This window comes from Marmota flaviventris, chromosome X, assembly GCF_047511675.1.
Source record: "Marmota flaviventris isolate mMarFla1 chromosome X, mMarFla1.hap1, whole genome shotgun sequence".
NCBI lineage: Eukaryota > Metazoa > Chordata > Mammalia > Rodentia > Sciuridae > Marmota > Marmota flaviventris.
Window position 1 is genome coordinate 90624169 of NC_092518.1, and position 25928 is coordinate 90650096.

Here is a 25928-nt window from a genome sequence, read left to right on the forward strand (position 1 = left end):
ATGCCATTCCTTGAGCTAGGTGTCAGACACAAATGGTGACACAGGAGACCTTGACACATCCTTCAGATATCCTTTTTCTCATGGAACTCAAATCAAAAGCAATTGTTCTTACCCTGGCTATGTATAATAACAACCTGAGGTTCTTCAAAAATACTCATGACTGGACTTCAGCTCCAGTCACTCTGATTGGACTAAACAATTTAATTACTTACCAGAAGTGAGCTGAGGATGGTTCTGGCTGCAGGGAAGCAGCCAGTAGCAGAAGAACCTGGAGGTTCCAAGAATAGTCAGTGTCTACCGTGGCCCCCCTCATACTCTTCCTAGGCTCCAAGTATTACTTTTCCTTTTATAAACTGAGATGGTGGTTTGGATATACGTTTGTCATATCTGTGGATTTCACAGAGCACAAATTAAATTTTGAGAGAGTAGATTCATCTATCTAAAGTCCCATTGTAATTAAGAAAACCTAAGTTCAGGAAGTCTGAGTGTACATTTATGCTGGGTGGGAAAGGCAGGCTGGAGAGATCAGGACATGCCTGTATGATGGAAAGGTTTCCCAGAGCAAGCACATGAGGTGAGGGGCAGTCTGAGATGGGACATACCAGTGTATCCAGGGTCCTTGGAAGCCATGGATGGGACATGACAAAACAGGAAGGCAGGAGGTGAGCTGGAATTGAGGGTTTGGCACATTGGAAGCCTGGATAAATTCCCATGGGAAAGAGCCAAGAATGAGTGGTTCTGGGGTGTTTGGCACCAATATCCTTGGGAACTAGTTGTTCACTTTTTGAAAATGTCTTATCACACTGGGAGTAAAAAAAAAATTGGAGTAAACATACATAATAAAATGCCAGCTCCTAAGTGCACATTTTCATTAATCATCACCAGCTGCACACACCTGAGCCCCATCTATCAGGAATCCACATTACTAGTGCCCAGAGATCATCTAACTATCTCTCGGATAGGCACATTCCTACTCTTCAATATATGGGAGATAGGACTCCAAAGAGCCTTCAGCCTATCCTGGAAGTTTGTTCTTTGTATATTTTTCTTATGCAAGTAATAACATGGGAGCAAATAGATTATTAAATAAGTTTTAGTTAGTGATATAACAGCAGATGTCAGGGAGAAGAACCAGTGGGCATAGGGAGAAAAGAGGTACTAAATTTGCTTATTAAAATCAGGGATAAGAGAATGGGGTTGTAGCTCAGTGGTAGAGTGCTTGCCTAGCACATGTGAGGCCCTGGGTTTGATCCTCAGCACCACATAAAAATAAATAAATAAAATAAAGGTATTGTGTTCATCTACAACTAAAAATATTTTTAAAAAATCAGGGATGGGGCCAGGGTTGTGGCTCAGTGGTTGAGCACTTGGCCTAGCATGCATAAGGCAATGGGTTCATTCCCCGAAACCACATGAAAATAAAAACAAATAAAATAAAGGTATTGTGTCCATCTACAACTAATATATATATATATATATATATATATATATATATATATATATATACATATTTTTAAAAATCTGGGATCACTTCACCAGCAAAGTCATATTTGAACTATGCTTTCCTTTTTTAAGGTTTAAAAGTTCAAAGACTATAGATAAGTACTGAAAATAATACAAGATGCAGATGCCAAAAATGCAATACAGAAAATGGTTATATATTCCCCTTATTCCTTGAGAAACAAGTAAAAATGAAATAAACAATTATAGGTATGACTGAATTCCTCGTTATTCTCTAACTCAATCTCATCACCACATTTTTCCCACTTAGAAGTAAGGATTTGGGCTGCGGATATAGCTCAGTTGGTAGAGTGCTTGCCTAGCATCCACAGGGCCATGGGTTCAATCCCTAGCACCACACACACACACACACACAAAAAAAAAAAAAACAGTAAGGATTAGCATGAATTTGGTATATATTTCCAGTTCTTACTTTTATACTTTTACTTCAAATATGTATATCCATGGATTGTTGAATCTTGCCTTTTAAATTCTTTTTAAAAAAGTGTATACTTGACCAAAATAATTGTATCTATTTATGATGTACAATGTTTTGTTTTAGCATATGTATACATTTTGAAATGACTACTATGATGAAGCTGTTTAACATACCCATTACCTCACAAGGTTACCTTTTATTTCTATAATTCAGTACATTTAATATCTATTCTCCCAACAATTTTCATGTATACAATATATTACTATACCTATAGTTGTCAAATTCAGAGTCAATAGAAATGAAAACTAGACCTGGAAAGAATTTAGGCAGAAACAAGTCTTTCTTAGGGGCTTCTGCTTGAGAAAGAATGGAGAATAACTGAGAGAGTAAAGCAAAGGACAAAGTTTTATAGCTTCTAAGGTATTTATAGGTAGGCAGAAACTTGGTCTCTTGATGTTATAACATATAGAGGTAGGATTTTTATTTGCACCTACTATATTCTTCATCATGCCTCTTCATGTAGTGCATGTCTCATTGTCATTTTAAGTCTAAATGGGTATTGTTTTAACATGTATAGTCTTTATTTTATTCCAGCAATGTTTTTTAGTTTTCAACATACAAGTCTTTCACCTTTTTATTAGTCAATTTTAAGTTGCCAATATCACAGTAACACAGATTAATACAGATTAGACCATTTATAAAGAAAGGAAGTTTATTTTTGCTTATGATGGTGGTCTAAGACTGAGGGGTTGCATCTGGTGATGGTTTCTTGCTGGAAGAGTCCCAAGGAGGCACAGGTCATTTCATAACAAGAGATAGTGAGCATGCCTGTATATGTGTGTCTATTCTGATCTGTCACTCTTTTCTGATAAAGCCACCAAGATTCAATCATGGGGTCTCTATTTTAATGAACTTATATAATACTAATCACCTCTCAAATGTTCCATTTTTTATTTGTTTTTTTAGATATACATGACAGAATAATGTGTTATACATACAGATTATACATACCTGGAGTATAACTTCCCATTCTTGTGGTTGTTCATGATGTGGAGTTTTACTGGTCATGTATTCACATATGTATATAGTAAAGCTATGTCTGATTCATTCTACTATTTTTCCTATTCTCACCCCCACTTCCCTTCATTCCCCTTTGTCTAATTCAATGAACTTCTATTCTTCCCTCCCCTTGTGGTGTGTTAGTATCCATTTCTAAACACCATAATTGGATTGGATTGTCTATCCTCTTAACACCTAACAATGGGGTTTAAATTTCAACACATGAATCCTTGGATGACACACTCAAACCATATCCAAATCAATATGACTTCTTGGGTGACATGGAAATTGTGATTCCCCTGCCCCAGTCTACCCAGTAGCTGGGATTATAGTCATCTATCACCATATCCAGCTTCAGCTTGCTAGTATTTCATTGGTGATGATGAACTTTTACATTCATCAGGGATAATGGCTTGTAATTTTTTCCTTGTGGTGTCTTTGTTTGGCTGTGTTCCATTTGGTCTCATAAAATGAGTTTAAGCCTGTTCACTCCTTTCCTTTTTGGTGTGGGGAGAGTTTGAAATGGATTGGTACTAATTATTCCACAAATGTCTAGTAGGATTCACCAGTGTTGTCATCTGGTCCTAGTTTTTTTTTTTTTTTTTTTTTTTGGATGAGAAGTTGCTAATTTCTGATTCACCCTCCTCATTAGTTATGTCTATTTAGATTTTCTATTTCTTCATGACTCAGTCTTACTGAGCTGTATGGTTCCAGGAATTTATTAATTTATTCTACATGATCAAATTTGTTGGAGTGAATTTATTCATAATAGTGTCTTCTAATCCACTTTTTAAAAACTAATTTTTATTTTTATGTGACAGCAGAATGCATTACTACACATATAGAGCACAATTTTTCATATCTCTGGTTTTATACAAAGTATATTCACACCAATTTGTGTCTTCATACATGTATTTGGATAATAATATCCATCATAGTCCACCATCATTTCTAACCCCATGCCCCCTCCCTTCCCCTCACACCCCTCTGCCCTATCTAGAGGTCATCTGTTCCTCCCATGCTCCCTCTCCCTACCCAACTATAAATCAGCATCCTTATATTAGAGAAAACATTTGGCATCTGGTTGTGGGAGATTGGCTAACTTCACTTAGCATTATCTTCTCTAACTCCATCCATTAACCTGCAAATGACATGATTTTATTTTCTCTTATTGTTGAGTAATATTCCATTATGTATATATGCCACATTTTTTATCCATTCATCTATTGAAGGGCATCTATGTTTTGCTATTGTGAATTGTGGTGCTATAAACATTGAGGTGGCTGTGTCCCTGTAGTATGCTGTTTTTAAGTCCTTTGGGTATAGACCGAGGAGAGGGACAGCTGGGTCAAATGGTGGTTCCATTCCAAGTTTTCCAAGAAATCTCCATACTGCTTTCCATATTGGCTGCACCAATTTGCAGTCCCACCAGCAGTATATGAGTATCCTTTTTCCCCCACATCCTTGCCAACACTTATTGCTGTTTGTCTTCATAATATCTGGCATTCTGACTGGAGTGACATGAAATCTTAGAGTAGTTTTGATTTCCATTTCTCTAATTGCTAGCGATGATGAACGTTTTTTCATATATTTGTTGATTCTATATCATCTTTTTTTAAAGAGAGAGAGAGAGAATTTTATTTATTTATTAGTTGTAGTTGGACACAATATCTTTATTTTATTTATTTATTTTAATATGGTGCTGAGGGTCGAACCCAGGGCCTCACACATATGCTAGGCAAGCGCGCTACCACAGAGCCACAATCCCAGCCCTGATTGTATATCGTCTTCTGAGTCCTTGTCTGTTCAGGTCCTTGGTCCATTTAACAATTGAGTTTTTTTTTTTAGTGTGTGTGTGTGTGTGTGTGCGCCCGCGCGTGAGCACTTGGCTTTTTTACTTATTTATATACCCTAGAGATTAGAGCTCTCTGAAGTGTGAGGTGTAAAGATTTGCTCCCAAGATGTAGGCCCTCTATTCACCTCACAGATTGTTTATTTTGCTGAGAAGAAACTTTTTAGTTTGAGTCCATCCCGTTTATTGATTCTTGATTTTAATTCTTCTGCCAAAGGAGTCTTATGAAGGAAGTTGGGGCCTAAACCCATATGATAGAGATTTGGGCCTACTTTTTCTTCTATTAGACACATGGTCTCTGGTTTTATTCCTAAGTCCTTGATCCATTTTAAGTTGAGTTTTGTGCATGGTGAGAGATAGGGGTTGCATATAGATTTCCAGTTTTCCCAGCACCACTTGCTGAAGAGGATCTCTTTTCTCCAATGCATGTTTTTGGCACCTTTGTCTAATATAAGATAATTGTAATTTTGTGGGTTAGTCTCTGTGTCCTCTATTCTGTACCATTGGTCTACCAGTCTGTTTTGGTGCCAATACCATGCTGCTTTTGTTACTATTAATCTGTAGTATAGTATAAGGTCTGGTTTAGTGATGCCACCTGCTTCACTCTTCCTGCTAAGGATTGCTTTAGCTATTCTGGGTCTCTTATTTTTCCAGATGAATTTCATGACTGCTTTTTCTATTTATATGAGGAATGCAATTGATATTTTGATTGGAATTGCATTAAATCTATGTAGTGCTTTTGGTAGTATGGTCATTTTTATAATATTAATTCTGCCTATCCAAGAGCAAGGTAGATCTTTCCATCTTCTAAGGTCTTCTTTGACTTCTTTCTTTAGGATTCTGTAATTTTCATTATATAGCTGTTTCACCTCTTTCATTAACTTGATTCCCAAGTATTTTATTTTATTTTTTTGAGACTATTGTAAATGAGGTAGTATGCCTTATTTCACTTTCTGAGGATTTGTCACTGATATACATAAATGCCTTTGATTTATGGGTGTTGATTGTATATCCTGCTACTTTGCTGAATTCATTAACTAGTTCTAGAAGTTTTCTGGTGGAAATTTTAGGGTCTTCTAGGTATAGAATCATATCAGCAAATAGTACCAATTTGAGTTTTTCTTTTCCTATGTGTATCCCTTTAATTTCTTTCATCTGTCTAATTGCTCTAGCCAGTGTTTCAAGAACTATGTTAAATAGAAGTGGTGAAAGAAGGCATCCCTGTCTTGTTCCGATTTTTAGAGGGAATGCCTTCAATTTTTCTCCATTTAGAATGATGTTGGCCTGGGGCTTAGCGTAGATAGCTTTTATGATGTTGACATATGTTTCTTTTATTTCTAATTTTTCTAGTGTTCTGAACATAATGGGGTGCTGTATCTTGTCAAATGCTTTTTCTGAGTCTATTGAGATGATCATATGATTCTTATCTTTAAGTCTACTGATGTGATGAATTACATTAATTGATTTTCATATGTTAAACCACCCTTGCATCCCTGAGATGAATCTCATTTGATCATGATGCACAATCTTTTTGATATGTTTTTGTGTTCGATTTGCCAGGATTTTATTGAGAATTTTTGCATCTATGTTCATTAAAGATTTTGGTCTCAAGTTTTGTTTTTTTGATGTGTCTTTGCCTGGTTTTGTAATCAAGGTGATATAGGCCTCATAGAATGAGTTTGGAAGTGCTCCTTCTTTTTGTATTTCCTGAAATAAATTGAAGATTATTGATATTAGTTCTTCTTTAAAGGTCTTGTAGAACTCAGCTGTGTATCCATCTGGTCCTGGGCTTTTCTTGGTTGCTAGACTTTTGATGGCATCTTCTATTTCATCTCTTGAAATTGATCTGTTTAAATTGTGTATATCATTCTAATTCAACTTGAGCAAGTTATATGACTCTAGAAATTTGTCAATGCCTTTAATATTTCCTATTTCATTGGAGTACAAGTTTTCAAAATAATTTCTAATTATCTTCTGTATTTCTGTAATGTCTGTTGTGATATTCCCTTTTCATCATGTATGTTAGTAATTTGAGTTTTCTCTCTCCTTCTTTTCATTAACATGGCTATGGGTCTGTCAATTTTATTTATTTTATCAAAGAACCAACTTTTTGTTTTGTCAATTTTTTCATTTATTTCTTTTGTTTCAATTCCATTGATTTTATCTCTGATTTTAATTATTTCCTATATTTTGCTGTTTTTCGTGTTGATTTGTTCTTCTTTTTTCTAGGACTTTGAGATGTAATGTTAAGTTATTTATTTGTTGACTTTTTCTTCTTTTAAGGAATGAACTCAATTCAATGAACTTTCCTCTAAGAACTGCTTTCATAGTGTTCCAGAGATTTCAATATGTTCTATCTGTGTTTTCATTCACCTCTAAAATTTTTTAATCTTTTCCTTGATGTCTTCTGCAACCCATTGTTCATTCAGTAGATATTGTTTAGTCTTCAGGTGTTGGAGTGGATTTTATTTCTTATTTTATCATTTATTTCTAATTTCATTCTATTATGATCTTATAGAACACAGGGTAGAATCTCTACTTTTTAATTTTTGCTAAGAGTTGCTTTATGGCATAGTATATGGTCTCTTTTAGAGAAGGATCCATGTGTTGCTGAGAAAAAAAGCGTATGCACTTGTTGATGAATAAAATAGTCTATATATGTCTGTTAAGTCTAAGTTATTGATTGTATTATTGAGTTCTATAGTTTCTTTGCTCAGCTTTTGTTTGGAAGATCTAACCAGTGGTGAAAAGGTGTGTTAAAGTCACCCAAAAATATTGTGTTGTGGTCTATTTGACTCTTTAACTTGAGAAGAGTTTATTTGATGAATGTAGAAGCTCCATTGTTTGGGGCATATATATTTATGTTTGTTAAGTCTTGTTGATGTATGCTTCCCTTGAGCAGTATGAAGTGTCCATCTTTATCCTTTTTATTTGAATTTAGCTTGAAGTCTACTTTATTTGATATGAATATGGAAACCGCTCTTGCTTCTGCAGTCCATGTGAGTGGTATGATTTTTCCTAACCCTTCACCTTCAGTCTGTGGATGTCTTTTCCTATGAGATGAGTCTCTTGGAGGCAGCATATTGTTAGGTCTTTTTTTTATCCAACCTGCTAGTCTATGTCTTTTGACTGGTGAGTTTAGGCCATTAATATTCAAGGTTATTATTGAGACATGATTTGTATTCCCAGGCATTTTTGTTTATTTTGGTATTTAATGTGACTTGGTTTCTCCTCTGATTAGATTTTCCTTTAGTGTAATACCTCCCTCTGGTAAATTTTCATCATTGTTTTTCATTTCCTCTTTTTGGAATATTTTGCTGAGGATGTTCTATAGTGCTGGCTTTCTAGTTGTAAATTCTTTTAACTTTTAATTATCATGGAAGGTTTTTATATCATCATCAATCTAAAGCTTCTTGGTTGACATCCATTTTCTTTCAGAGCTTGGTATATGTTGTTCCATGATCTCCTGGCTTTGAGGTTCTAGGTTGAAAAATCTGCTGAGATTCGATTTGGTCTCCCCCTATATGTGATCTGACTCATCTCTCTTGCAGCCTTTAAGATTCTATCCTTATTCTGTATGCTTGGCATTTTCATTATAATGTGCCTTGGTGTAGATCTGCTGTAATTTTGTACATTGGGCATCCTGTGAGCCTCTTGTATTTGGTTTTCCAATTCGTTCTTTATGCTTGGTGAATTTTCTGGTATTATCTCAATGAAGAGAATGCGCATTCCTTTGGTTTGAAACTCTGTGCCTTCCTCTATCCCAATAACTCTTAGATTTGGTCATTTGATGCTATCCCATAATTTTTGGATGTTCTGTTCATGGTTTTTTACTATCTTCACTGTATGATTAACTTTATTTTCCAGATTGTATACTTTTTCTTCATTATCTGACGTTCTTTTTTCTAAGTGATCTCATCTGTTGGTTATGCTTTCTATTGAGTTTTTTATTTGATTTATTGTATCCTTCATTTTAAGGATTTCTGACTGTTTTTTTTTTTCAGAGTCTCTGTCTCCGTCTTAAAGTAATCTTCTGCTACCTGTATTTGCTCTTTTATCTCTTTGTTGCAGTTATCAATTTTTGCCTGTATTTGTTCATTTAGGCCATTCTCTAATTAACAGATCATTTTAATTATGAATCTTCTGAACTCCTTCTCTGACATTTCATCAACTTCGCTGTTCATGGGTTCTGTTATTATAGTATCCTGGTGTGTTTGGGGCACTTTCCTCCCTCGTTTCTTTCATGTTGTCTATGTGTCTTCCTTTCTTTCGGTATGGATCTGAGATATTACAGTTTATTCCCTATATTCTTGTAGTACTCCTGTAGATTGTCTGTACCTCACCTTGATGTTGGGCTTCCAGACCCTATTAGTATCCGTCAATGTATGCTACTGCATCTAAAGGTGGTGGCAGCAATAGCCGAGGTAACTCGAGATAATAGTTAAGGTGCCCAAAAATGGAAGCAATGTTTTACAGAGATAGGGCTAAAAGTGTGGGCCTCATACTCCCTTTGGGATGCCTGCTCTAAGATGCAGCTGTTTCAAGGCCCTGTCTGTTGTCAAAAAGTTAGGGGCTACTGCATGGATAAGGCTATGGTAATGACTGCAGTGTCCCAAGATGGATGTGGGTTAGGCTTAGGGTCCCAGGTGGGGTACGGGGGGGGGGGCAAACTCAGACATACCCTGGGCCTGGGTCCTGCGCAAGTTGGTGTGGACAGATCTGGGTCAGACAGACCTGGGCTCCCTGTTAGTCTGCTGGTCAGAAGAGGCGGTCCTGTGCTGGAAGTTGGGGTCTGGCTGGTGCTGCTGGTTGAAGAGTGGACCTAGGCCTACTGTGAGCCTGGGTCCTGTGTGGGCTGGTATAGATGGATCTGGGCTGGGCCTGGGCTCCCTAGGTAGTCTGCTGGTCAGAAGAGGCAGTCCTGTGCTGGAAGCTGGGCTCTGGTGGCTGTCTGCCCCACTGGTGGAGGAGGGGACCCAGGCCTACCTTCTGATCCACTTTGTGTCATTAGTTGTATTATCTCCTGTTTTATTTCTGATTTTGAGTCTTCTATTTTTTAGAATACCTACAGATTTGCCATCTTTTCAAAAACCAATTTTAATTTATTGTTTTTTTCTGTTTTTATATTCTGTTTTATTTCTGCTCTAACATTATTTTTTCTCTTACACTAAATTTAGACATAAATTTTTTATTAGATCCTTGAGATATAAAGTTAGGGTTCTTTTCAGATCTTTCTTCCATTTAATGTAAGTATCTATCACTATGTATTTCAATGTCAGCATTTTTGCTGCATCTCATAGTTTTTGGTATACAGTGATGACATAAATATTATTAGTATTTCCATTTATAGATTGGAAAAATAAGGTACAGGATTTAGCTACCTTGCTCAAGATTACAAAATAGTGTAAGTAGCAGAAGTAGGATTGTAATGTAATTTCATTGAAACCAGACTCCATTTCAATAGTTAACTTTCTGTACTAGGAATTGCTATCCTTTTCTGGGCTTCCAATTTCATATCCATAAGACTAAAGTGTGAACTAGATCAGAAATGAGAAAACCTACAAAAAAGTGTGTCTAATAAGAAAAAATTTGAAACCCGTATATTTACAAAATGTGTATATTTACAAATATGCACATTTTTGTAAACATATTTATTTTAATCTGGAAGTGCAACATCTGCAATAGCACTTATGCATTTGTTGCTATTTCCCTATTGCTGAAAGATTTTTACCTTGGGACTAGAATTAACTATGGAATTAATCCTCACTGTGCTATTTGTGTATGCCAAATTCTAATTCAGGAATTTGAATACATATTATCTGAAATTAAATCTACTTTGGATAGTGAGGTGAGTTGGTATGCATGGGCAGAAAAACTCTGAGGATTCAAAAACTATAAAACTTCATTGAAGATAGAGACCAAAAGAGAGGGTAACGAGGATATTCCTACTTGATGGAGTGTGACAGGAGTGCAATATTTGAAAAAGAGTCTGTCTGATTAGAACACTGAGAATGAGTGGCTATAAGATATGAGTGAATGACTCCTTCTCCATTGGCAGCTTAAAACTTAGCAAGATGAGAACATTTGGGGGAAGGTAAGGTTGTTCAGGGGAATTTATTTCTCTCTTGCTCTATTGTTCCATGCTTACTAGGTCACAAAGCAGAGAGCTCTGTTTCTCAGTAGTATAGTGGGAAAAGTTTCATTCAACCTACCAATGGCAGTTCTGACAAGAACACAGAGAAGCATTCTTAAAGGGTAGAAGGAAGGAAGTTGAGAAATTTACATATAAGCCACTACCTGGCATTTTTATATCCATTGATTTTATTGGAATATTGGAATATGAGGACCTGACCTGCATTTCAACTATTTCAATGGCAAAGGCATTTGTCATTCCAGTCAAATTTTCTGGGGCTAAATAATTGGGGGAAGGGATTCTGAAGAATATATTAACATAGAACCTTCTTTTGTTACAAATAATAATAAATCAGCCATTGACTTTCTGAATCTTTAGTCACAGGATTAATCTTTCACAGGCAGTTGTATCAGGTCCAATATTCACCCCTTTGTAAAAGAAGGCAAGTTCAAGCCCACATCAATCACATCACATCAGGATATTTTATTTATTTATTTACCATTATATTTATTTATTTGCCATTATAATATGAACATGCAATTGCCCAAATCATACTTCTGTTGGGTCCACAACTTTCCCTAGAAACAGAACGCTTCTAGTGCTTTTCTCCAAAATCATCAGCAGAAAGGTCCTATTAAATTGGATAATAGGGTGAAGAGTTATTTCATGCTGATCCAGGAATCCAACTTCAGGGACCTCTACATCTTCAGTCCCCTCTTCACCAAGGTGCAGCACAGCCTTGTGGGCAGCCTGTGGTGAGGAGAACAAACATTATTGGTCCCCTGAAATTATAGCAACAGTCTTTGGGAAGGTTTGGAGGTAGTGAGAAAAAAGGATATTTGGGACTACCCATTTTTTATATTATGTTGATGCTGCTTGAATATAAAGGTTACTTGGCTAAGTGCAGTTAAAGAATCTCTGGCATTTTAGGGCTAGTTGTTAGGCCTATTCTCCATGGCCTTCTGCCTCCAAGAGTCACCTGTTAAGCTCCTGATCCATCTTCAGAACTGTATCTCACCAGAGTCACTTCTGATTCTTAAGGTTTTCCATTAGTGTCATTTTAGGTAAGAGATGGAAGGAGCTGTTAGAGTGACTTATTTGTTGTAATGGGAATAAATCTGATGTAATTGTGGCCTAGAAGGAGTCACACCCATAGATAACAGATTCTTTTCAGTGATACAATGAAAGGGGTGAATTAATTGACTCTCAATGGCTCTTCCAACTCATAAATTCAAGGTCTCTTAATCTACCAACTTACATAGGAAAGTTTCAAACCGTTGTCCTCTGTGAGTCCAAGAAAATCAGCATTTTCAGCAAAGGCATCCTTGAGGCCCATTTTCATAAGCATGGTTCCAAGATCATATGTGGCAGAAATGGAAAACTTTGGAACAAACAAGTCAATCCACCTGTGGGGATTGAAGAAGGAGAGATACTTCAATCACTACACCAATCATAATTCTCTCCTTCTCTATATCTTTCATGGTGGTATTTTATTAGACTCTGATCCTCCCTTAAATATTGATAACCACTGCCATGTAGATGAATACATGATATAAAAACCACATAAGTTATGTGGAAGGAATGCACTCTGGTTTAGCCAATGTTGGGCTATAACTTTGGGCTGTAACTCCTCTATTATAAAAAGGAAACATCTTGGTGGTGTTGGCCAAGGTTAAGAAGCCAGTGGCACAAAGGTCAAAGGATATCATCTAGGAATATAATAGTTTACCATCTTGTACTCCCAGCCCAGAATGACTGCCCAACCAACTCAACTTTGAAATCCTACTCATCCCCAAAGCTCTAGTTGGTGTTAAGGAGGTCAACAATTTATTAGCTGGTTGACTTTGGAGAGTTCATTTTATCTTTCTAGGCCTTTCTTTCTAATTTGAAAGATATCAATAATACTACCTCCTTACAGGTTTGACAAAGTGCTTAGGTCAAATGAAGTGAGTAAAGTGTCCATCAACGGGCCTGGCACATGGTTTGATTTGGCATACTCTAATGATAATCACATAACTGGCTCAGGGTCATTCTCCAGCTTCTGGGTTTCTGTTGAACTTTGTCTTACCTGCACCATTATGCCCACCTTTTACCCCTCATATTCTCTATATCATTTACCCCTTCTGCAGTAAGCGGTTCCATTTTTTCAGTATTTTTGATGACATGGTTGCTTCTACCTGCTCCATCTGTCCCTCTTTTGGAAAAACAAAGAGTGCAAGTGCATTCTTGCTGTAGTCCATTTGCAGTACTGTGCAGTTCAATTCCATATCTACCAGGTGATAGTATTGTTCTGTCTGGTGCATCATGGGCACTTGCACTGTGGTGGTCTTGTCCACTAAGAAACTGGAGCTCTCTTCTGTCTTAGATGGATGAAAAGGATTTGCCCACTGGGCTTAAAATACAGAGAAAAGAGAGGTGTTTCTTTTAAGCCAGTATTAATACCAATGAGAGTGCTTCCATTTGCCATCTCATCTAGTAATTAAGACTACCAAGAGGTAGGTACCAACTGTCAGCCAGTTTTACAATGAGCACCTTAGGATCAGAGAAACAAAGTCACTTGACATGGTCAGCCAGCTAGCAAATGGCATTGTTTGTGTTCAAAACCAATATACTTAAACAGAGCCCACCAGAGTGACAATTTTCTCTTCCATAAAAGGTATAAGGACATCCAACATACAGGGTGAAATGAGACAAAAAATCCATTCTGCTACTTTAACCACCTATATGTGTGTGGTTTATGGCAAATAATTTTTCACTTCTCCACCAACCTGGCTGACATATACTATAGAATTATATGAAATTATTTGGCACAATGATTTCTTGTTACATGGAACAGCTTTACAGTTAGAAAGACTTGGTTGGGAACACCAGCTTTGAAACTTATTAACTGTATGAACTTGGATTAGATGAAAATGAGGATTGGATAAGACAATATATGTAAATCACATGTAGCATAGTGTTTGGTACATAGAGAGTACATGATACATGATAAAAGTATTTATGTAATTTGTCCAAATATGCATTACAAGTGAGGGTCACAGTAGAATTTACATATAAATCTGTTTACTTGCCAAGAACAGGCTGGTCCCACTTCAGCAAATATTTTGAAAACACCAATTTTTTAGCCAAATATGAGCAGGATGTTCATACCATTGTCACCCACCTCTCTGAAAGGGCGCTCTCCCTAGAAATTTCCTGGGCTCATTCACAGAGCTGTGTGTCCTTCCTGGATGATCCAATACTATGCACAGCTATGTCCAGTGGAGCAGATCATTGTGGTGTGAGGGACACCTACTGATGCCAGTAATAAGAGACCATGAGCTCCCCCCAGCGCTCCACCAAAGTATCTGAACAGTAGACTTGAAAGTGACATACTAGAGCCTTACCTCTAAAATAAATATAATTCACCAGGACCATGATGGTGTTCAGCTTGAGGTCTTGGATTAGGTTCACAATTTTCCCTTTGGTTTGCTTCTGCACATGACAGTTTATCTCCTGTTGGGCTGCAGAAACATTGGAGAAGTCAGTAGAAAAGACTTCAGTCTCATAGAGGGTCTTGACATCATCCAAGAACTTTCCCAGTGGTTTCAGATGCTTCCCAATGAAGAGGGCATTTCCCATCTGCAATTCCAGTTCCTTCTTTGGAAAATTCAGTGAACAAATCAGGTGTTGGAAGCCCTGCTGTATCTCTGCCACTGGAGTGTCTGTGATGTTGTACCCTAAGACCTCCAGGATCTGAGTTTGGGTACTGGAGCCAGCTGCAAAGGAAAGCATGGCCAAAGCTGCAGCAATGCTCACAGGGGAAAAGAAGATGTTCCGTTCTGGGATCTCCACAGTGAGCCTCCGGTACAGGTTGAATGCAAAGTCAGCATTGATGGATGACATCTTATAGAGAGTGGCATTTTGTTGGGGCAAATGGCAGGTAGTGACTTTGCCTTCAGAGATGTTAGGTGGTGTACAATGGATTGTAGCATGAAGCCCAAGTACCAACAAAATCAGATAGAAGAACAATGACATTCTGGAAGGAAGATAATCTATAAAAGATGAATTGAGAGAACCATTGGGGAAGCTTAGCTGGATTAAACACTCTCTGATCCAGAGACATAAAAATCATCCATCTTGATCAATAAAACAATAGCAAATATTTGATGGTGTGTTCACCAAGGAATGGGTGGTTATTTCTCTCCTCTAAAAAGCTTATGACAGGGGCTGGGGATGGGGCTCAGTGGTGGAACACTTGCCTAGCATGTGTGGGGCACTGGGTTTGATACTTAGCACCACATAAAAATAAACAAATAAAATAGAGAGACATTCTGCCCCTCTATAAATACAAATTTTTTTAAAAAGCTTATGACAGGAGCTAGGGTTGTGGCTCAGCAGTAGAGCACTCACCTAGCACTGCGAGGCACTGGGTTCAATACTCAGCACCACATAAAAATTAAATAATTAATTAATTAAAGGTATTGCGTCCAACTACAACTGAAACATCTTTTTTAAATAAAGCTTATTACATATCTATTTGGGGCAGTTACTAGGAGAAATGTTTTGTTAGGGCCACAAAAATAATGCCATGTACTCTCATTAAGTGTAAGAGCAACATATGAAAATACTGTGAGTATATTAAATTGATTGAAATCAAATTACTTTTTGTTTAAACTAGAGTAGCCTTATGGAGGGGAAAGAATTCCTAGGTAGAACTAGCACTTCTTCTGCTTATGTTATTATAGTTTAGTATTTTGAATTGTGTTGGTGTGTTTACTTTAGCATATTCTTAAGCTAACATCTGTGAAATGAGATGATAGAACACCTATAATTTCCATAGCTAAGAGAAAAATATAAGAGGAATTTATATGGCATATGATTAGTTAGAATAAAACAGTAGTGATTTATGGAGCCATGTACAAAGTCATGAGCAAAAATTTGTGCATTTATTAAATACATGGAAGCCACAGTAGTATTTTCAAACAACAAGAAAATAAAAGTACAGCTTTCTGTGTTTTAGATCTCTTTTACCATCAGATTCATCTAAAGAGTCATTTATAATTTTCAAGACCTATTTACACTATTATTCTCACACTCATGTTATTTTCTAATTATTAGAGGGGGACCAGAATGCTACAGCATATGCTTCTCTGAACCTGGAAGAGTACAAGGAAAGTGCACAAGGGAATCAGCTGTGGACTAACCAATGACAATGGATAAGTGGCTAATGAAGAGATCCCTGGATTCAAGACAGGGCTCCTTTCTCAAACTTTCCTCTTCTTCCTGAATGATTTCATACTAGGAACTTAAATGTTCCCTCACAAACCACTTTCTCTCTAGTCCACATTGTTCTCCTGAATTCTTAAACATCTACCCAGCTGCATACTGGACACATCCACCAGGATGATCCACTCATGCCCTGGTCTCAAATGGGAAAATTCAAAGTTTCAAAATATAAACATATCATTTCCCTAACCTTCGAGTGCATTCCTTCATCTTTTATCCATCACAGTCTATTTCATCACTCTTTGTGGAGAACTCCATGCCTGAAACCTGGGATTCATCCTGAGAGTTTCCTTCATTCTCATTCCCCACTTCTAATGAATCATGATGCCCTGTGAACACTGCCTGAATATGTCTCACAACTTCTGCTTTCTGTCCATTCCTCTGTTTCCATTGTCTCAGTTCATGGCCAGAACCACTGTGTCAACTCCTATCAGACCACACTGTCTGCTATTTCCTCCACCCCTTCCTCCTTAAACTACTCTAACCAATCTCAATATTGTCACAAGAGTCCTCTTTCTGTAAAAGACCAAGGCTGATTAGAAGGTCAGTTATCAGATGACCATACTTAGAGCTTGGCCTCTGGACCTAGGAACTTGGAGCTCACAGTTATTTGGGACTCTGGCTTCTGATAGAGATGTTTAAATTTCCCAAAGAGAAAATAAGTACTTACAGCACATTCTCAAGAAGTCACTTGCACCTCTCTGAAAGAAACACCTTTCCATCTTTATAATATGCCCTCTATTGCAAAACTAGAACACTCTTAGTTATAAATTAACCCTGACATGAACCATGGGATGATATTTTCAAAACTGATTTACAAAACCAAGGCCAAAAGCAAAAATGATAAGATTTGAACTTTGAGTGACTGCTTTGGCTGCTAGATCCTTCATCTAAATCAAAAGAGAAAGAGGGTTGTCAGAGCCAGTGTAGTCCATATTCGTGCTAGGAAAAGTGTCTTTTCAGCAGACAGAATGACATACATGAGTAAAAGGGCCAAAAGTCACAGGAAAAAGACAGTCAGTTCTTGCCATCAAGGCCAAATAGTCTAGGATTGGCAGTATTTGGAGAGAAAGGTACACACAGGCAGAGGCTGGGTAAACCTCTCTAATGGGTGCTATAGAAATGATTTCTTCATTTGTGGAGGAAGTGATATCAAAGGTAACCTCTAACATATCATGGGTTTGGGTTTGGAATATCCCCTAAAAGCTCATCTATTAAAGACTTGGTCTCCCATGCAGCAATGTTTTGAGGTGAGTCTTTGGAGAAAAGTTTGGAATATGAGAGCTCTAACTTCATCAGTGGATCAATCTATTTGGTGGATAAATAATTTAAATTAACTAGTTGGTAGAAGTAGAAACTGCAGGCAGGTAGGGCATGGTTAGAAGAAGTATAAGGTACTGGGAATTTATAGTCCTCTGGGGATTATATCTTCTTCATGCCCCTTTCTTCTTTCCTTCTCCACCACACCTTTTTTTCGTTCCACTATAATACTATATATATATATATATATATATATATATATATATATATATATATATAGAGAGAGAGAGAGAGAGAGAGAGAGGAACCTATAGTATATAGTATAATATACATATTATATATATATAAATAAATTATAACTAACACACACACACATACACACACACACACACACACACACACACCTAGAGGAACCTAGAGGAAAACTAGTGCTGTTCTCTGGTCACTAAATTCTATATACTCTCCCTTGCCCAGAGAATTCCATAAGAAGATGCAGAAGGAGTCAAGGAACATAAACTTAAAATCCCACTATCCAGGATTAATTATGTACTTGAGTATACAATGAATCACCAGGAGAAAAGTCCACTGAACTCAGCAATAACTGAATTCAGTTTTGACTATGCAAGTTTCTAGCTGTAGTGACTATAGTAGTAATAGAAATTCCTGCTGCTAACTGACCACATGACAGATTGGTGTGAAGTATCTTATTCTAAATACGGCCAGCATCAGGACTACATTGCAGACATACGCTTTAAGTCAGACAGGCAGTAAGGGGAGATACTAGAGGTTTAGATGCAGCCTATGATAGTATTTTGAAACCAGGATAAATAGTTCAGGCTTTAACCTGAGGGGATTGGTAAAACAGAAAGGTATTTTGATAAGGCAATGGGTACAGAGAGGGTGAATGTACCGTGCCATTTTTACTTCTCAACTGAATAAAGACTGAGCTCCTTGTATGGAAAGCACTGGAGTTCAGAGGTGAATGCTGAGTATCATTCATGTACCCAAGTGATCTCTTGAATTACTTGGCACTCACTGCTCAAATTGAATAGAAGAGGGAACATTTAACCTTAGCATTAGCACACATGCCCAAAATGCTCATATATCTAACTGGAGCATGTGTCCCAAAGAAAATCAGTGGTAAGCTCAGGTCTCTTGAATGTCAAGCCAGTTAATAATCAATTCTGGTAGTATAACACATTACGTGCTCTTTCAGCTACCCCAACTCCCTGCAGAAAAAAAAAATGCTACAAGAATGTTTAAAAAGAAAACATCCAAACCTCTGCCCTCTGGTGGCATAGCTATACAGTGGCACAGGTTCTTTGCTGCATCTGATTTTACCGAGCTTAACTGGCAGATAGCAACAGGGCTTGTCTGATACATGAGAAAGGCATCCATTCCCCTAGAGACTCTCTTGCTCTGTATTCTGGAGTCAGAATCACTAGCCCTGTGCTTCTGTCATGTCTCTTCTATATACTAACTTATAATTTGAGGCAAGATACTTAATCCATAAACCACAGTTTTCTCACCTCTAAGGTAGATATTTGTATCAAATGAAATTTAAAGGAATATATTAGTCAAGTTTCTGGTATTATAACAAAATTGCTAAAACTGGGTGACTTTATAAGGAAAGGTTTATTTAGCTCATAATTCTGGAGGTCGAAGAGCATGACATCAGCATAATCTTAGCTCTGATGAGAGCCTATGGAAGATGGAATCACATTAGTGGGAGGGCATACATGAGGATATGGATGAGGAAGAGATCACATGGCCAGACAGGAAGTCAGGGATTTATTCAGAATTAAGAGCCAGGCTTTTATAACATGATGACATGAAAGCTAATGGAGGGATGCCATGAGCACAACCTTAATCCACTTTGAAGATATTCCCCAAGTGAATGTCCTAATACTAGACCCATGTTTTAAAGTTTTCACTGCCTCTAACCTGCCATGTTGAGTGCTTTCTCCCTGTGTCCTCTTGGTGGAAGGGTGATATATCCCCTCCTGGACCTCTTTTATAAGGGCACAAATCCCAATCATGAGGGCTATGCCTCAATAACCTAATCACTTCCTAAAGGCTCTACCACCTAACACCATCACCTTAGGGATTAGAATTTCAACATAACATTTGAGAGGAACACACACAACCACAGCAGGGACTTCATATCCTCTTGTGTGGAGAGGTTTAGCATGTTTGCAGTTGCATGTGGGAGAAATGCATCATGATATAGAAGGATGGCTTTGCTTTTTCCTTTACTTGGAAGTGAAATGGGCATTCATATGGTACATGTGGGTGCCAAGGTGACAAGAGTTGGACTGAGGGATATTCACAATGTACCATATTGGGCTAAGCCCAACTACATCTCCAAGAAATCTTTCTTTGTATGTTTCTGTTTAGGGTTGCTCCCAATAGAAATTTCCCTAAACTTTGTAAAGCAGAAATGAAACAGCAGCTGTGCTTTGCTTTTCAAAAGATGGTGTAGATCAGTAGTTCTCTTGTGGATCACACATCTTTGTCCATATGCTGGTTTGCCTTGTTGCCAATGGCAGTAGCCAGGTTTGTGGCTTTGGTTTCTAGGGTCCTATTCTTCCAGCTTCTCTAAGTTCTAGGCCAGGTTCAAGAGAAGCTTTGTGGAAAGACTTCCACTTCTCTGGAAGGTCCTACATGGTAGTCAACTTTTCTACCTGAATATGAAGAAAGTTTGACATGTGTTCCAGGGAAAGAAAGATAGTTTCCATCTTGGTTGCACATTCCATTTTTTCCTTATATTTCCCCAGTCTATGTTCACTGGTTCTTCCTAACCCTATATCATGTTATTTGAAAATCAGCATCAGACTCTAAAGAAGCAGCTGTATGAAGATTGTTTTACTAGTTCCCACCAAAGTATAAGGTCAAGTCCCTATTATAAATCCCTTCTTCCAGAAAGTCAAGGAAGCTCTCAGAAAACAAGTACATTTTAAAGGGAAAAATAAAAACTGTAGTCTCTACTCAGGGGTCTGTGGCCAGATTTTGATGTTAACCTAAAGTCCTCCTTCCTTCTTTCTAGATAAAAGCCCATTCATTGTGAACTTTCCTGAGTATTTCAACTACACAGATTTATAGTCAATATATTACTTATAAAGTTCCTTAAGTAATGGCTCCATTTTTTATTCAGTCTCCTTCTACAACCTGACTTGGAGTCCCTTATTTCCAGAAACAGTGGCACACACTTCTTAGTCCCTGAGAATATTATTTTGTGTGTGTGTGTGTGTGTGTGTGTGTGTGTGTGTGTGTTTTGGTACCAGGGATTGAACTCAGGGGTACTTGACCACTGAACCACATCCCCAGCCCTAGTTTGTAATTTATTTAGAGACACTGGCTTGCTTCAGGCCTCCCTAAGTTGCTGAGGCTGGCTTTGAACTCACAATCCACCTGCCTCAGCCTCCCAAACACTGGGATTACAGGGGTGCACCATAGCACCCAGCCCTGAGAATTTTTTTGAGCAGGAATGGGAAGAGTTGTGAGGGCAGGATAGTCTCATCCTTTTAGAGTCCCTTACCTTGGGGCCATTGACTTTCTTTGTAGCTAGTTATTTAAGCTTTCAGCTGATAAAATGCCCAACAAGCTGGATAGTTAGGAAGAAATGCTGTCTCAAATTCAGATTGGATTTAGGGAAGCTTATTTTGAGAATCACTCTGCTACTATCTAGCATGATGTTGGAAAACCAGTTAGCTGCTTTGGGTTGTCTCAGTTTCTCTAAGAAAAAAAAAGTCTTGGAAGCAATCTCTAATTCACCATCCAGCTCAGGAATTCAACGAGAATCCAAAATTCCTCTCCTATTTTTCCTCCATTTAGAGAAAATGCAAAATAGTGTATAACCACACATTAGGTGGAAGGATATGAATTACTCAAAAATAGTCTTGTGTCATAGCTGTTCAAACTAAAAATCAACTGATGTCTCATGCTGTGTACTAATGTTAATTCCAGATTGATTAAGGATTTGAATGAAAAATTCAGAATACCTTCAAAGAAGAAGGAAATACAGAATAAGATGATTTTTTTCTTTTTTATTTTAAATTTAATTATTCTAATGTATTATAAATGAAGCAGAATGCATTTCAACTCACACTACACATACAGAACACAATTTTTCATGTCTCTGGATGTTCACAAAGTTGAGTCACACCATTCATATCTTCAAACATGTATTTAGGGTAATGATGTCCATCTCATTCCACCATCTTTCCTTCCCCCAAGCCCCCTCCCTTCCATTCCCTCCCCCTTGCCCTATCTAAAGTTCTTTTACTTCTCTCATGCTACCACCCATCCCCATTATGCATGAGCAACCACATATCAGAGAAAATATTTGGCCTTTGTTTTTCTTAAGATTGGCTTAATTCACTTAGCACAAAATTCTCCAACTCCATCCATTTACCTGCAAATACCATAATTTTATTCTCTTTTAATACTGAGTAATATTCCATTGTGTATATGTACTAGTCTCTTTATCCATTCATCCATTGAAGAATACCTGGTTGGTTCCACAATTTAGCTATTGTGAATTGTGCAGCTATAAATATTGATGTGGCTGCATCACTGTAGTATGCTGATTTTAAGTCCTTTGGGTATAAACCAAGGAGTGGTATAGCTGGGTCAAATGGCGATTCCATTCTAAGTTTTCCAAGGAAGTTCCATACTGCTTTCCAGATTGGTTGCACCAATTTGCAGTCCCACAAGCAAAGTTTGAGTGTGCTTTTTCCCCCACATCCTCACCAACACCTATTGTTGTTTGTATTCTTAATAGCTACCATTCTGACTGGAGTGAAATGAAATCTTAGTTTTCATTTCTCTAATTGCTAGAGATGTTGAACATTTTTTCATATGTTTGTTGATTGATTATATATCATCTTCTGAGAAGTGTCTGTTCAGTTCCTTGGCCCATTTATTGGTTACATTACTTATTTTTCTGGTGTTAAGTTTTCTGAGTTCTTTATATATCCTAGAGATTAGTGCTCTATCCGATGTGTATGTGGTAAAAATTTGTTCCCATTCTATAGGCTTGCTATTCACTTCACTGATTGTTTCTTTTGCTGAGAAGATGCTTTTCAGTTTTAATCCATTCCATTTATTGATTCTTGATTTTGTTTCCTGCCCTATAGGAGTCTTATTAAGGAAGTCAAGACCTAATCTGACATGATGAAGATTTGGGCCTACTTTTTCTTGTATTAGGTGCAGGGTATCTGGTTTAATTCCTAGGTCCTTGATCCATGTTGAGTTGAGTTTTGTGCATGGTGAGAAATAGGAGCTTAATTTTTGCTGCATATGAATTTCCAGTTTTTCCAGCACCATTTGCTGAAGAGGCTATCTTTTCTCTAATACATGTTTTTGGCACCTTTGTCTAATATGAGATAACTGTATTTTTGTGGGTGTGTCTCCATGTCCTCTACTCTGCACCATTGGTCTACAAGTCTATTTTGGTGCCAATACCATGCTGTTTTGTTACTATTGCTCTGTAATATAGTTTAAGGTCTGGAATAGTGATGCCACCTGCTTCACTATTATTGCTAAGCGTTGCTTTAGCTATTATGGGTCTCTTATTTTTCCAGATGAATTTCATGACTGCTTTGTCTATTTCTATGAGGAATGCCATTGGGAAATTGATACGAATTGCATTAAATCTATATAGTGCTTTTGGTAGTATGGTCATTTTGACAATATTGATTCTAGCTATCCAAGAACATGGGAGATCTTTCCATCTTCTAAGGTATTCTTTAATTTATTTCTCTAAAATTCTGTAGTTTTCATTATAGATGTATTTTATCTCTTTCATTAAGTCGATTCCCAAGTATTTTTGAGGTTATTGTAAATGGGGTACTTTTCCTACTTTTCTCTTTCAGAGGATTTATTACTGGTGTACAGAAATGCCTTTGATTTATGGGTGTTGATTTTATATCTTGCTACTTTGCTGAATTCATTTACTAGTTCTAGAAGTTTTCTGGTAGAATTTTTTTTTGGATCCTCTAGGTATAGAATCATGTCATGAGCAAACAGTCCTAGTTTGAGTCCTTCTTTTCTTATTTGTATCCCTTTAATTTATTTCATCTGTCAAATACTCTGGCTAGAGTTTCAAGAACTATATTAAATAGAAGTGGTGAAAGAGGGCATCCCTGTGTTGTTCCAGTTTTTAAAGGGAATGCTTTCAATTTTTCTCCATTTAGAATGATGTTGGCCTGGGGTTTAGCATAGATAGCTTTTATGATGTTGCAATATGTTCCTGTTATTTCTAGTTTTTCTAGTGTTTTCAACATGAAGGTGTGCTGTATTTTGTCAAATGCATTTTCTGCATCTGTTGAGATGATTGTATGATTCTTATCTTCATGTCTATTGATGTGATGAATTACATTTATTGATTTCCATATGTTGAATTAACTTTGCATCCCTGGGATGAATCCCACTTGATCATGGTGCACTATCTTTTTGATATTTTTATTTGATTTTCCAGAATTGTATTGATAATTTTTGCATCTATATTCATTAGAGACAATGGTCTGAAGTTTTCTTTCTTTGATGTGTCTTTGTCTGGTTTTGGAATCAGGGTGATATTCGATGCATAGAATGAGTTTGGAAGTGGTCACTCTTTTTCTACTTCATGAAATACTTTGAGGAGTATTGGTATTAGTTCTTCTTTGAAAGTCTTGTAGAACTCAACTGTGTTTCCATCTGGTCCTAGGCTTTTCTTGGTTGGTAGGCTTCTGATGGCACCTTCTATTTCATTGCTTGAAATTGACTTCAACTTTTTTAACTTGTGTATATCATCCTGATTCAGTTTGGGCAAATTTTATAACTCGAGTAATTTGTCAATGCCTTTGATATTTTCCATTTTAATGGAGTTCATATTTTCAAAATAATTTCTAATTATCTTCTGTATTTTTCTGTAGTATTTGTCATGATATTTCCTTTTTCATCACGGATGTTAGTAACTTGAGTTTTCTCTCAACTTTCTTCATTAGCATTATTTATTTTTTTCAAAGAACCAACTTTTTGTTTTGTCAATTTTTTCAATTATTTCTGTTGTTTCAATTTCATTAATTTCAGCTCTGATTTTAATTATTCCCTGTCTTCTACTGCATTTGGTGTTGATTTTCTCTTCTTTTTTCTAGGGCTTTGAAATGTAATGTTAAGTCATTTATTTGTTGACTTTTTCTTCTTTTAAGAAATGAACTCCATGCAATGAACTTTCTTTGTAGTAATGCCTTCATACTGTCCCAGAGATTTTGATATGCTATATCAATGCTCTCATTTCCATCTAAGAAATTTTTAGTCTCCTCTTTGATGTCTTCTACAACACATTGTTCATTCAATAGCATATAATTTAGTCTCCAGGTTTGGAGTAGCTTGTATTTTTTATTTTGTCATTGATTCCTAATTCCATTCCATTATGATCTGATAGAATGCAGGGTAGTATCTCTACTTTTTTTTACATTTGCTAAGAGTTGTTTTGTGGCATAATATATGGTCTATTTTAGAGAAGGATACATGTGCTGTTGAGAAGAACGTGTATTCCCTTGTTGATGAATGAAATAGTCTATATATATATCTGTTACATCTAAGTTATTGATTATATTATTGACTTCTATAGTTTCTTTTTTCAGCTTTTGTTTGGAAGATCTATCTAGTGGTGAAATAGATGTTCAGAATTATTGTGTTGTGGCCTATTTGACTCTTGAACTTGAGAAGAGTTTGATTAATGAATGTAGATGCTCCATTGTTTGGGGCATATATACTTATAATTGTTATGTCTTGTTGATGTATGGTTCCCTTCAGTATTATGAAATGTCCTTCTTTATCCCATTTGATTAACTTTGGTGTGAAATCTACTTTATTTGATTTGAGGATAGAAACACCTACTTGTTTCTGTAGTCCATGGGAGTGGTATGTTTTTCCCAACCTTTAACCTTCAGTCTGTGGATGTCTTTTCCTATGAGATGAGTCTCTTGAAGGCAGCATAATGTTGGCTCTTTTTAAAATCCAATCTGCCAGTCTATGTCTTTTGACTGGTAAATTTAGGCCATTAACATTCAGGGTTATTATTGAGACATGACTTATAATTCCTTGTCATTTTTATTTATTTTTAGTATTTAACTTGATTTGGTTTCACTTTTGATTGTTTTTTCCTTTAGTGTAATAACTCTCTTTGCTGATTTTCATTGTAGTTTTTTATTTCTTCTTCATGGCATAGCTTGCTGAGGGTGTTCTATAGCACAGGCTTTCTAGTTGTAAATTCTCTTAACTTGTTTATCATGGAAGGGTGTTTTTTGTAATCAAATATAAAGCTTGATTTTGCTGGATATAAGATTCTTGTTTGGTATCCATTTTCTTTCAGAACTTGGTACAGCTTCTGGGTTGAAAAATATGGAGAAATCCTGATTGTTTTCCCC

At 36.8% G+C, this 25928-nt stretch overlaps 1 protein-coding gene across 1 annotated transcript; it reads right to left on the reverse strand.

The window, feature by feature from the left end:
- Positions 1-11532: 11532 nt before the first annotated feature.
- Positions 11533-16928, reverse strand: Serpina7 (serpin family A member 7). The gene is made up of 5 exons (XM_027933149.2): positions 16922-16928; positions 14370-15017; positions 13102-13375; positions 12242-12389; positions 11533-11733 (listed from the first exon to the last, which is right to left on the reverse strand). The coding sequence occupies exons 1-5, from the start codon at positions 16926-16928 to the stop codon at positions 11533-11535; spliced, it is 1278 nt and encodes a 425-aa protein (XP_027788950.1).
- Positions 16929-25928: the final 9000 nt, after the last annotated feature.

Excerpts from the sequence above, each read along its gene's own strand:
- Serpina7 (XM_027933149.2), bottom strand. Across the intron at positions 13,376-14,369 it reads GAATTATATTTATTTTAGAG|CCCAGTGGGCAAATCCTTTT; the intron begins GTAAGGCTCTAG and ends CTGTATTTTAAG. Across the intron at positions 12,390-13,101 it reads AACCGCTTACTGCAGAAGGG|GTGGATTGACTTGTTTGTTC; the intron begins GTAAATGATATA and ends CAATCCCCACAG.